Genomic DNA, 13,186 nt, shown 5'->3' with positions numbered 1-13,186 from the left:
CGAATACATATATCATGCATCTGTGGAATCCGCGATATTGAAAACGTAAAATTCTAAACAATTTTGAACACACGCGCCAAATTAATTCATTGTTCCTTAAAATACTTCCGTGTGTACATATGTGCTAAAAATGATTATAACCTAGCCGATGCTGTATATCGTCCATATACGGCATTCTTCATATTGGAAACGTAATTTACTGGTTTTCTGTAATTTTACTACTTTGTTTACATAGTATAGGACAAAGACCTCGAAAAATGGAGAAATACCCAATCCTGCCTACATTGCTACGGTGTGAAATGAGGGGTTTCGCAGGGTAGATAGAAGATAATAAAAAAATTACGCTATGAGATTTTTCCAATTATGAAGGATTTCTGGCAGCACTGAGTGCAACATTCATACCACAAATCTAGATTTTCAGGTATTGAATGGTTTTCTTTATTGCAATTTCTGATTGTGCGCCAAAAATATAATCTCGAAAACATTTTCTGAAAATGCCTAGTCTTAAGATCTTAAGGGGATATGAAAGTGGCATCTGACGAATCGTTCGTGAAACTTTTCTCTGAACTGGGTGTACCGAATCGTTTCAAACTTTACAATATGAACGTAAAGGCTATAAGGAAGGTCCTGACACCCGTGACATTTCATTTGATCTAATAAATACAGTAAAATGTCTATAAACAATTTCTTTTGAAATTGAAATTCCATGGGTGTCGGGACCTTCCTTATAGCCTTCATTTTCACGTTGTAAAGTTTTAAACAATTCAATTGATCCAGTTCGGAAAAAAGTTTTACGAACGAAATCTCTTTAAAGCCACTCTCATATCATCTTAAGGGTCATATGTATTAATAATGGACTAGAACCAAATACGTCGTCGTTCGTGCACGTTTTTGATGTTTTACGCTTTTTGAAAGCTCAGAATCTAAAATGAAGAATTTCAGGACCTAGCTCGAACAATTTAAAATACTATAGAAATGGAATATTACGGAATCTGATGGAAAAATATGAAAAATGCTACAAAATGCTATGTACTATAAACTCGATTTCCAGTACGGATGTCCTATTTCTGTTTAGTACCGAAGGTTGAAACTATCATCATTCGATAGAGCATATCCCATTTACTTATCAAGATTTTTCGAAATCTCCATATAAACCATTCCCATCCATTATAAAAGGGGTAGATGCGTGGTCAGGAATACATTGTAGAAATGTCTAGAGGTACTACGTAAGCGACAAGTTAAGGCAGTTGATAAATGAGCTGCCACGATTGTACTGTATCATACACGTTCTATAATGGACTCACGATGAAGATATAATGATAGTTAATAACCAACAATTGCTTAATTCATCTAGATAGTATGAAAGTTACTATAATCGTTGCGAACGAGCCGAGCAAAGAGTATTCGATAGCCGCTGCTCCTGCATTGCAGTCTACGACTCTCCTAGCCCTCATGAAATCAGGCCCCACGTATGCACTAAAGTACCTATTCTCGGGCGGAATGACGATCAGCTGCTGCGTCGCATCTTGGAAAATTAAATCGCTATACGGTGGAACACTGGAAAACATGCTGAAACTGAATTCATCCTGTTCCTTTCTGCCATAAAATTGCTGGGCATAAATGAAGAGATTTATGAAAGCGTTGACCTCGGTCTCGTTATATCCATAGCCACCACGCGTAACGATTGCATTAGCTGCCACTCTGCCCAAGTTACAGTGTTTGTAGTCTGTACTTGGACGGCGCGTTCCATCGGGGCATAATAATTGGAAATCTTTTGTAAAGGTGTTCCTTGCCCAAAATTCCCTTCGTTTTCCATCGGTATTTTCGGCAATCGTTGTGTGTTTAACGAATGCCACATCACCACCACCTTCCACTAAACACCTGAAGGCCCCGGTGTGTCCGAAATAGTCTTCAGATGCATCTCTTCGGCAATATCTGAAGCTTTCACCGTGGCACAAGTCACACATGTTATCATAAGGAACACCTGAAATTAACGAGATGGTTGATGTAAACCTTATTTTAACAGAAATTCTAGGAATTAATATTGAAATGAATGAGAATATATAAGATGTATCAGTTCAAAGTTTTCAGTACTTTCAAGCTGTTTATATTTCTCTTACGAGACCGTTTTACCTCATTAAGAAATAATTAATTTTTCACATTTCGAAATGTACAAATACATAAATAATATAAACAATGGAATAATAACGATAGTATACATTTTTATCTTTTAAGGAGTTACATGCAGTTGTCATAGGTGAAATTCAAGAATTTTCTTTCATAACCATAATGCATTTTTTATCGAAAACAGAGCGTGATTTCACAGTACAATTATTCAACTTAATATATCATTTTTTGTCAAGATATATTACAAAAAATTGGCGAGATACAGCAATTCTCCGAAAGTTTTTTATTTTTGATAGATATCTTACGATATCTCAAAAAGTATTTCAGCGATCGGCTTCAAATTTTTAGAGCTCATTCTACACATAGAGGACTGCGAAATGAACGAAGGATTCTTTTTTTCTATGAAAACTTGCTGTTTTATTAAGGAAAAACGAAAATGTTATAAGACGAAAAAAGTGATTTTTCAGGAAAACCCCTGCCATTTTGGTAAAAAATCGGAATGTCGAAAAATCCTCCGTTCATTCAGCAGTCCTCCATATGTAGAATGAGCCCTACAAATTTGAAGCTGATCGGTGAAATACTTTTTAAGATATCATGGTCACCGCAAAAAAAAACTATTTCAGAAAATTGCTGTACCTCGCTAACTTTTAAATATATTTTGACAAAAAACATGATATATAAAGTTCAATAATTGTACCATGAAATCACGCTCTGTTATCGAATAAAAAATGCCTTTTACTTATGAAAAACAAAAATCTAAAATTTTGCCTATGACTACTGCATATAACCCCTTAAAGGTTTTTTTTTTCTTCTTTTATTCCTTTGCTCCTTACCCGTATTGTACTCGGTACTCATGGCTCCTGGAACGCATGATTTGGTGAAGTACTCCGCGGCTGCACGTACAGAATCACATCCATACCCTCTTATCCATGTATTGGACAGCAAAAATGCAAGCGGATATACCCAACCTGCTGCTGTATTTATTCCTGTATGGCAAGTGTATTTATTTTTCAAATACGTTAAGTCTGTACTAGGGTCGGATTCTTTAGCAACGGCGACGACATAATAGTCGGGTGTTCCAAGATTGTACACTTCTGAAATGAAAGGAATGAGCTCGAAACGGAGTCCTGCAGTATAGACATCACTGGCATCCAATACAGTCACATCGGCATGTCTGAAAAGTAAAATATTTAAATTAAATTTTTATTCCAAAAGCAAAGTGTTCATAAAATGTAGCTGCTTATACAACCCGAAACATTCCACTAATGATCTACGAATGAAACCGTGCGACGTTATTAACATTACGGTACTCTGTTGGAATCTTATCAAATTGTCTTGCTTTTCTTATAATGAGGATTATAGCATCATAAAAATATTTATTCATTAAACGCATCTATGTAATTCTAATAATGTTTCTATGATCAGTAAAATTGTTTAGTATCTTTAAAACGATATTCAATAAATGCAGCATTCTATAGGAGATTAACGGAACTATTACTTACAATTACAAAACATTTTGAAATACAACTTGTACCGTATTAAGATGTTATGATAAGGTCAGTCTATATATATTGAGAAGTCCAATCGTTCGTGAAAGTATTCTCCGAATTAAATGTACCGATTCGATTCAAATTTTACCACGTGAATATGGAGGCCCTAAAGTAAATCCTAAAACTCATGAAATTTGATTTTTATAACAATTTTTTGTATTAATCATGGACTACTTGATGTCGTCCGTGCACGTTTTTGATGTTTTACGCTTTCTGAAGGCTCAGAAACAAAAATTCAGAATTGCAGGATCTAGCTCGATACTATAGAAATGGAATATTACGAAATCAGATGGAAAAATATGAAAAATACTTTCACGAACGATGGCTGGTTTGTCCCGTGAGTAACACGGGATTTTAGAGCAAAAATTTAGTTGCAACTAAACGTCTCAGATAGCGCCGTTAATCCATTAGAGTATGAAAAATCATGAATCTGCGGGATTTCGACAGTTTTACTTCGATGTCTTTATAATTATTCCACCAAAACGACATACGGAACGTTTCAATTTGTATAACTCTCAACGTATATTGTAACAGACTTTATCATAAATATAAATATCGGTAATGTGCCAGCTTATGTTACCACTTGAACATCCAAAATGGCGTTGCCATCAGAAAGGATATAGACGATTTTCTTTTTATCGACCTGGATTCAATTTCTCAGCGCCATTCATATCACTTTAAAAATATACAGGGTATAACAGAACTCGTAGTTACGATTTATATAGCGTTATCCTTGTTGAAACTGGAGTCAAAAAGGTCTGTACTATTTTTTCCTACAATGTATAAATTTTCTGTAATAACTAAGTGAAGCTCAGCCAATCAATCGTGTTCATGAACAGAAGGCATAGCGAAGAGAATGTCGGTACGACTGCATTCGGCTGTCTGCAGCGTAGCAGCCTTACCGGCGTCCTCTCCGCTATGCCTTCCGTTCGGGAACGCGATTGATTGGCTTCACTCAGTTATTACAGAAAAATTTATCAAATCAAAAACACCTTCTTCAGGTGTAAAAAACTTCGCCAAATATATATATGTCCCCGTCACTAGTCCTTTCTGTTACAATCTCGGTTACATTATGTTCATACGGTCACGAAACAACTGAAATCAATTATAATGCACCAAATACGAATAATCTTTCTTCTCGGGTTCATTCAGTTCTTTCATTAGCTAAAGAATGAATACACAGAATTTATAAAACTATATAACAGAATCTATAACACAAACAATATGTACAATTTTTAAAACATTTTTGGCGAGCCGCGTAATAATATACCAATAAATCGCCTCAAAGGTACTGAGTCTTTATTATTACGTCAATGTCTACATTACTAGCGTTCATATCATTGTCTGCCCGCTTCTTTCAATGTACTGTAATAGCATAAAGCCTAAAATGCTCTCAGAAATTATAAATATTATTAAGCGGCTCGCCAAAAACGTTTTAAAAATTGTACATATTTTTTATGTTATAGATTCTGTTATATAGTTTTATAAATTACAAAAAAATGTATGCACTGCAGGAAAAAATAGTACAGAACTCTTCAACTCCTTTTTCAACAAGGATAGCATTGTTTAAACCGTGACTACGAGTTCTATTACATCCCGTATAAACTGTCCTACAATATAAACTACATTGAAATGTTTCGTAGTTGTTGCAATTGTAAGGTATGTTTACATGCTGTTTAAAATGTACTGTTTCCTAGATTATTAGAGATGCTTTATTACCCATTCTGTATGGCTTGCATGCAGTGAATCTGACTGTGACCTTTGTAGCAAACAAGTTCTGGTTTCAGCAATTGAGCTTTCAGGGCAATCTGTAAATGAAAACATATCATTAATCTTAACCCAATCTGTTTTTCTTCAGTAAAGTACATAAAATATCTTACATATCATACACACATTTTATTTCAATACGTACCCTCATTTTCACACATTTTTCCAATTCAGGATCTGATGTAACGCAGAGAGTCATTCTATTTACAGGACAATGCCTCACTGCCAAAATGGAATCTAACGCTCGTCCTAAATAACCTTTATATGTTTGCTCTTTTTCAGGTAATTGAACAAAGTCTTTAGCTGAATCCTAATGACAAAAAGTATACATTCAAAATATCTACGCGAAACTAGTACTTCATCAGCAATACAATTGTTAACTGCATATACAATAATAAGTAATATACATGCATACATACTGAGAACAACAAATTATGGTGGATTCCAAATTTGGGGGCTGACTCGAATAAATGGAAATTCTCTATCGTGTGTATAGACGATGAATCGGATGACTCAGTTGAAAATCCATCTCTATTAAAGTATCTGTATGTTTCATTTAGGCCAGAGTTATCCCACCCGTTCTGCTCATTATTATTGCCGTGATTACGGTCGTAGCCATTTCTGTTATCATATTCATTATAATGAGCATTAGAATTACTGTACTCATTTGTTCCAAACTGGTTTTCGTAGCCTGGCCTATTTTCATAATCTGCTACGCCAGAATTGAATCGATCACCTGATCTCGTTGAGTTATCCAAAATATTTTTACCAAATAAGCGTACTGCCTTGTCTAAAAACTTTTGGTACAGTCTACGGGTTTCCACAATAGTGGCCGAAGATGTAACAACCGCAACAGACGGAACATTACCCCAGTTACAATTCCTGTAATCATCTACAGACTTTCGAGATCCATCTCGGCAGAGCAATTCAAACTGATCCTTGGTAACTGAATCTGAAAACAATCAAATTACTTTAAGAAACAACAAAACTGTGGAGAAACAATGCATCGTTTAATAAAACTTACTCTATAACTTTATATTTAATTGTATACAAGAATATATTTTATTACGTTTTAACTCCACATAAAAAGTAATGCAGAAAACCAGGTGTTAAAGGAAGAGTTGAATTTAACGTAGGAATGTTAAGGTATTAATTAATTAAATGAAATTACTTGAATCATTCATTTATAAAACTACTCAAAATAAACTGACTGAATAATTTGAAATTTTTTTCATATTTCATTTAGAAATAGTGCTAGGAGATTTCAATGTAAAAACAGGAAAAGAAGGTATTTTTAGGCCAGCAACAACTGACTTACTAATTAAAAGCACATATTTCAAACACAAAAACATACACAAACAGACATAGACGTCTCCGGATGGACAAACGCATAATCAAATCGACCACCTACTCATAGATAAATGACGTCACGCGAACATTATGACGTCATGTCATATGGGGGAGCCGACTGTAACTCCGATAATTTCCTAGTTATGAGAAACTTTAGAGAACGGCTTTCCATGGCTAGGTTCAAGAGGCAGATAGCACACAAGATGGATGTAGATCAATTAGTATCGGAAGAAAATAGGACAAATACGCAGTTGAGATCCCTGATAGGTTCGACATTCTTGCAAAGCAAACGGGAAGAGGAACCGAATGACTCGTGGGAAGTTATTAGCGAAAATATTACGAGTCCTGCGCAGACTGTGTTAGGATATAAAAAGAGAACTAGGAATAAACCATGGTTCGTCGACGAATGTATAGCTCTGGTATCTCGTGTACAGCCCTAGTCAATCTTGTATATCACATTACTTTTTAATTACTCGTATTCTTACTCTCATCAATGTACGAGTACATTTCTGCAAACAGTAAATTACGTAAACTCTGAAACTACTCAGAAGTTCTCTGAAAAAAAATGATATTAAAATACAATTAAATATGCCTAAGAAATATCAAACTAATAAGACGTATATTTATTTTTTTTATTCCCAAGAATCATCTTATTTGTTAACCATTAAGGTGAAGTGAAACACGGCGAAAAATTTGGTCAATAGCAACTAAATTTCCTCTCCTCGTATTAATATCGTTTTAGCATAGAAGCGCATAAGACACATTTTTGCCTTTATCCCGTTCGAATACGAGTTTCTTGATTACTAGAGTGTTCCAAATTGATGTACAATTGTTCCAACACTTTCGTCTCTCATATTAGAGCCTTCAATAATTGGATATCGTTCGAAATATGAGACCTCGACGGTATTTTGGTTCTGATCTAGACTAACAGTAAGCCAAACATTTTTTTACAAATACAAATTTCGAAAGTGCCAGGATAATTCTTAAGTACTCCCAAATAATGTGCCAAAGTTTCAAACAGTTCGGTCCAATACCCTTAAAAAAAGTGTCTTATTCAAATCGACTGATCTGAGGGGGGTTTTAATTCACTTTAACACTATAGAGACCATCACATTTCTGATCTATCGATGAGAGCTCATTTAAGAATCTGCCACATAATGACCGAACGTGGAGATCTCCTTATTTTATTTCCCTCACAAAAAAGTATGAAATGACCACCACAGTCAAGCACTATTCAATCGATCAACAATGTGTTAAGTTCGATATTCGTAGCACAATTTTTTAATCAAAGACAATTATATTTTGTTTAAAACATACTTAGGTCAAAATTTGTTGAAGTCATTTCAGTCACTGTAGTATGTACCAGAAAGGCAATTTCACCAGCTTCCAATAAACAGCGAAAAGCTCCTTCATATCCAGAATATGGATCGACGTTTGTACATTTACCACCAGGTATTTTTCCAATACAAAGTTTACAGAGCTGATCCGAATTATCACCTAAAAATCATTAATAATAAGTTGAGGTAAATTCACCCAGGGCAATTAAATTTACTCAACAATGTAGAATTTATTTTTATCGACTTACCTAAGGGATTATATTTGTCAATTAACGAATTTACTGCGCAGCTAGGTCCAAAGAAATTAATTGTAGATTTCACATGGTTATTACAATCGATGACTTCCATTCCACCATCACGCATCAACTAAAATTGTTCAAAAATTTTGAAATATTAAACAACTATTTAATAGTTCAGTTTCGGTTTAATTAATTATTATGCGACTTTAAATATATTCCATCATCATTAAATTCTGCTCGGAGGAAAATATGAGCAAAATTATTATTTTACGAATTAATAGTATACTGTGACATGAGAAATAGTAATATTTCTTGATTAACATAATTTTAATTATGGTAAAATAAATAATATTACTTAGAAAAAATTTATATATGCAGGGAATGAATTACAACAGTTAATCAGTTTGACACGCATCCATCAAAAACATTGAGTAACACCTCGCGTATGAAAGAATCATGATAAATACTATATAAATTCGTTTTCCTAGTTATTATACCGTATATGAGTTCTTAAATAATCCATTAGAATATCTCTTTTTAATTGACGGAAGTTACCTTTACTATTAATCTTATTAAAACATACATGCATTAAAAAATAACATTATTATCAAAGCGATGATGATTGCTGAATGTATATTTATAATTATTTTCATTAAACTATAATTATTTTCTTCGTATCTCCATCATCATTACATGGTATAGTATAAAACGAGACTTCTCAATGATTTATACCAACACGTTAAATATTGTAAAATAAACATATTACGTATATTAAAATAACTGAATGTACACTAAATACCCAGCAATTGTTAGCAACATTTTCGTGTATAAAAATGTTGATGTGCATAAAATTTATAAAGTTAACATACATCTACCCATTTTAATGATAATTAAATAATGTAGTACAGTAAAATATTTTCTTTGCTTAAGTTTGACTCGAGAAAGCAGCCACGACCTGGGTACAATTGTTTAACAAAAATTTCTGATGTATCTCTAAATTAAATTATAAGTTAGTATAATAGCTGTAATTTATGTATGTGTGTACATATATGTATATACATGTTTCATTACGCTTACCATATGAATTGGAAGGACCCATCCAGCAAGAGTCCCGACGCCTGCAAAACATGCTTTCCTTCCCCTAAGATCATATAAACTTTCCACATCTTTTAGCGATCCTTTCTTTATCACAGCAACAGCATATTGGTAGTTTACACCACTCTCATAAATTTCTTGCATTATAGGTATTAAACTGTGATATCTTCCAGCTATAAAAACTTCTCCTGCATCTAGGGTCGTCAATTGTACCTTCTCCTGATCGAGTAATGTCATACATTCTTCTTTATCGAAAGCCTGCTTGCAGTGTATAGATATATAATCGTGTCCAAAATGTCCGATTTCTCGATCAACTGCTCTGGAAAATGCTTCACACTTGTTTTGTTCCCCTTCGGACACTGTACACCATGTCGCCGTGTTATTTAAATTTTGTCCTAGAACAATGTAAAAAAATAAATAGTTCATTATAAATTGTATACATTACAGAAATTACACATCAAAAGCCATTAGTACAAAGAACAAAGTAAATGTTAACTATAGAATTGATACTCATACTTTGGAATGATTAAAATTAATAGGTTTAAACACTTTGAAAATTGTACTGTAATTATGTATGCAAATGTTAATATATCTTATGTCACAAATAATAAAGTAGATAAAAACATACCAAATATCTTTAAGTTGCTGATAATAAAATCACATATAACAGAGTATTTTGCATAATTACAAAAAGAAATCATCAACTTCTCATTGAAAATAATTAATGAGTTTGGTACAAATCATGATGAAATACATTTTTGTCTCTTCACAAAAGTTAGGATAAAATTATCTTAAAGACATTTAGAAGAAATATTCATGCAACGATGAATTCAAATGATAAATTAAACAGATGAAATGCGAACAAAAATAATTATAGCATGCTAAATAGTTTTAGTTTTATGAACTACAAGAAATACAAATAAGAAATTTTTCATCAGTGTCTGCCTTGATGAAGTGAACCATAATGTTTGTAAAACGTTAGCAATGAATGCGGGTCATTAACGCAAGCTACCACAGTCCCTGAGGACTGACAGTGAACTTTTCATCTAGGCGGTGTCAGTCCCTAGGGACTGACACAGCATCAAGAATCCTATATATAAAAATTTTGTGCCGTCTGAACGGAAAGCTGAGCAAAATTGGTTCCGTGCTTAAGGAACAACTCAGACTATGGAAACATAAAATCCTTGGATAAAAAATAGATTTAAAAAATTGAAGTGCCGGACTTTGGCGTTAAGTATTCAGTGTCATTAGTGCATGCTTTTCAATGTATTTAGTGCGAAACTCTACCAAGTTTCCCGATACACTAAGGCCCTTACTCATATCTCACTTTTGGCAGCACTTTTAAATGTTTTTTAGTGAAAGATGATGGACTGCTGATAAAATACCTTTTATTATGAACACTTTTAGTTAACAGGCCGCGTTTACAAAATGTAATATACCAACGTTGGAAAAATATGACGACTGTGTTACTCGCATGTGCTCCGTGTGCCCGGCACGTGCATTTTTTGTATACCAAAAGTTAAGTCTGCAGAACTTTACCGCAAAAATGGAAAGCAAGTTTGACAGAATAAAGCCGTAACCAAAGCTCATCTTGGTTAGCCGAGAATAACATAAATTCGACTACAAAAGTCCCTGGTATTTATTTGATGCCCTGTATCGATTTCGCGACCTTTTACTTTGTGAAAAATTTCATTATTGCATTTCATTTTTCATGTATGATTTTGACAACTAAAAACTGTCAAAATTTGATGTACGATTTTGACAGCTAAAAGCGGTTGAAAAGTCCTCCTACCCACTTTGAGGGAATCTCATTATACCACTTTTATGCTATAAGTGATCGAAAAGAAACTTAAAAGGGAGTATGAGGAGGTATTGCTGCTAAAATATGCCTTTTATGACTTCTTTTAAGGATTTTCTATAAAAGTGGTTTAAAAACGAAACACGAGTAGGGTCGCCTTTAACAGTGCTCTAAAATACGTCTTTTAACGCTAAAAGTGAGATATGAGTAAGGACCTAAAATTTTAGTAACCGTTAGATAACCCTTACTTAAGGTTCAATGAGTTTCTCGTCCTAGGAGGTTATGTTGAAATTAATTAACCAGATCATTAATGAATCATTCTTAAAAATCGTACGGACATGCCGCACTCACGCCCGAGTTACTGCGCGAGTCGCTACAATGCTTGAAAAATCGTACAAAAGCACCTACCAAAAATACATTAATCACAGCTGTATGAAACTTAGAAGTTGCCAGTACTATCCCTGAATTTATACAATCGGTCTAAGTGACAAAAAAGTACATCAATATCCAAAATATGCCGGAAACATTTTTAAAGTCCTACACTTGTCATGCAACTTTTAAGTTGCAAAACATCTGATTATTGTTTTTTAAATAACCTAAATTTCATTCACGGGAATAAATTGCTCATGATACAATTCGGCATTTTTTCTCATTTTCTAATTTTCGGTCATTTTTTCTCTCACGATACATGAAAGTGTTTCGATTTTAGGCACGCCCTACACAGAAAATGCGTAACACCCCAACACCGCACAAGCACCTGCGTTTCAAAACGGAGTAAATGATAATTACCGATCAAAGGGTTGTATAAGCTCGTGATGATTAAAAGGATCAAACTTCGATTAGGCTGCATTTTCTTGTCACGCGTTTAAAAACAGCCTTTTTAAAAACTGACAACACCCACCGACCTGTCACACGCATCCAAAAATATAGCACAGATGAGTTAGGAGATTGCCCACGGGCAGGGTTGCGCGATCGCGTCCTGTGCTGCCCTCGGTGGAGAATATTAGCGGCTCGTGCACTAGCGATGGCCGACCGTCTAACAGTCGTCGCTGGCGGCTCGTGCACTCGTGATGATAATACCAGAGATGAGTTGGGAGATTGCTCACGGGCAGATCGCGCCTTCACGTTCTATGGAACCCCCGGTGCCTGAAAACGCTTAAAAACGCCTAAGTAGACTTAAAAGCACCTGGAAACGCCTAAAAACGTCTTAAAACGCCTAAAAACGCGTATCTCCTTTAAAAAAAATTGCAGCCACTCGCTCGAAAGATTAATTTGAAGAGAACAACCTTCCCCGTCGAGCTACTGTTGTCACAGTTGCGGAAAAAATTCACCGGTGGCTGGGCAACCCGAAAATCGACTGAAAAAGTCACGGACCCCTCACAAAAGGTTCAAACTCTGTATCTCCTTTAGAAAAAATCGCAACCCCTCGCTTGAGAAATCAATTTAAAGAGAACAACCTTCCCTGTCGAACTACTGTGGTCAAAGATGCCAAAAAAAATTTACCGGCGACTGGGCAGCCTGAAAACTGGCTCAAAACGTTATGGACTCTTCAAAAAAGCTTAAAACCCTGTATCTGCCATCGCGATTGCGCGAGCCCCCACCAGAAATGTATTGCACCACCACTGAGGGGTAACGGGTGACAAGTGCGTTAGCCATCCGCATCCTCCACCGGGGAGCAGCACAGGACGCGATCGCGCGACCCTGCCCGTGAGCAATCTCCCAACTCATCTATAGTAATACCACGTGGCAATTGACGTTGGTGCCCTACCTACGCTTATCGACGCAGGTCGCATTTGAAGGTAAGAGAAGAACACTCGTGGCGCCCTCTTTGACTTCACCCTTCACTTACCTTATTTTTTTTTTCCGCAAATGATGCCGGCAAAATTACAACGTATGTGCTCGAGAGTATGAGTTATACTTTAT

General features: G+C 35.1%; 1 protein-coding gene across 2 annotated transcripts; it reads right to left on the bottom strand.

Annotated features, from left to right (window-relative positions):
- Positions 1-722: 722 nt before the first annotated feature.
- LOC105700406 (melanotransferrin) lies at positions 723-12,215 on the bottom strand. Of its 2 annotated transcripts, none has more exons than XM_012426218.2 (9): positions 12,053-12,215; positions 9,448-9,860; positions 8,380-8,497; positions 8,112-8,291; positions 5,864-6,396; positions 5,590-5,754; positions 5,397-5,485; positions 2,961-3,301; positions 723-1,984 (listed from the first exon to the last, which is right to left on the bottom strand). In XM_012426218.2, the coding sequence occupies exons 1-9, from the start codon at positions 12,111-12,113 to the stop codon at positions 1,347-1,349; spliced, it is 2,538 nt and encodes an 845-aa protein (XP_012281641.1). In that variant the 5' UTR covers positions 12,114-12,215; the 3' UTR covers positions 723-1,346. The 2 variants fall into 2 exon arrangements, with proteins under 2 accessions (XP_012281641.1, XP_012281642.1); XM_012426219.2 differs by lacking the exon at positions 12,053-12,215 and adding an exon at positions 11,512-12,021.
- Positions 12,216-13,186: the final 971 nt, after the last annotated feature.

This window comes from Orussus abietinus, unplaced genomic scaffold, assembly GCF_000612105.2.
Source record: "Orussus abietinus isolate OABI.00-Male unplaced genomic scaffold, Oabi_2.0 scaffold138, whole genome shotgun sequence".
Taxonomy (NCBI): domain Eukaryota; kingdom Metazoa; phylum Arthropoda; class Insecta; order Hymenoptera; family Orussidae; genus Orussus; species Orussus abietinus.
Note: the sequence above shows the minus strand (reverse complement) of the source record. Positions and strands in the feature narration are given on the sequence as shown.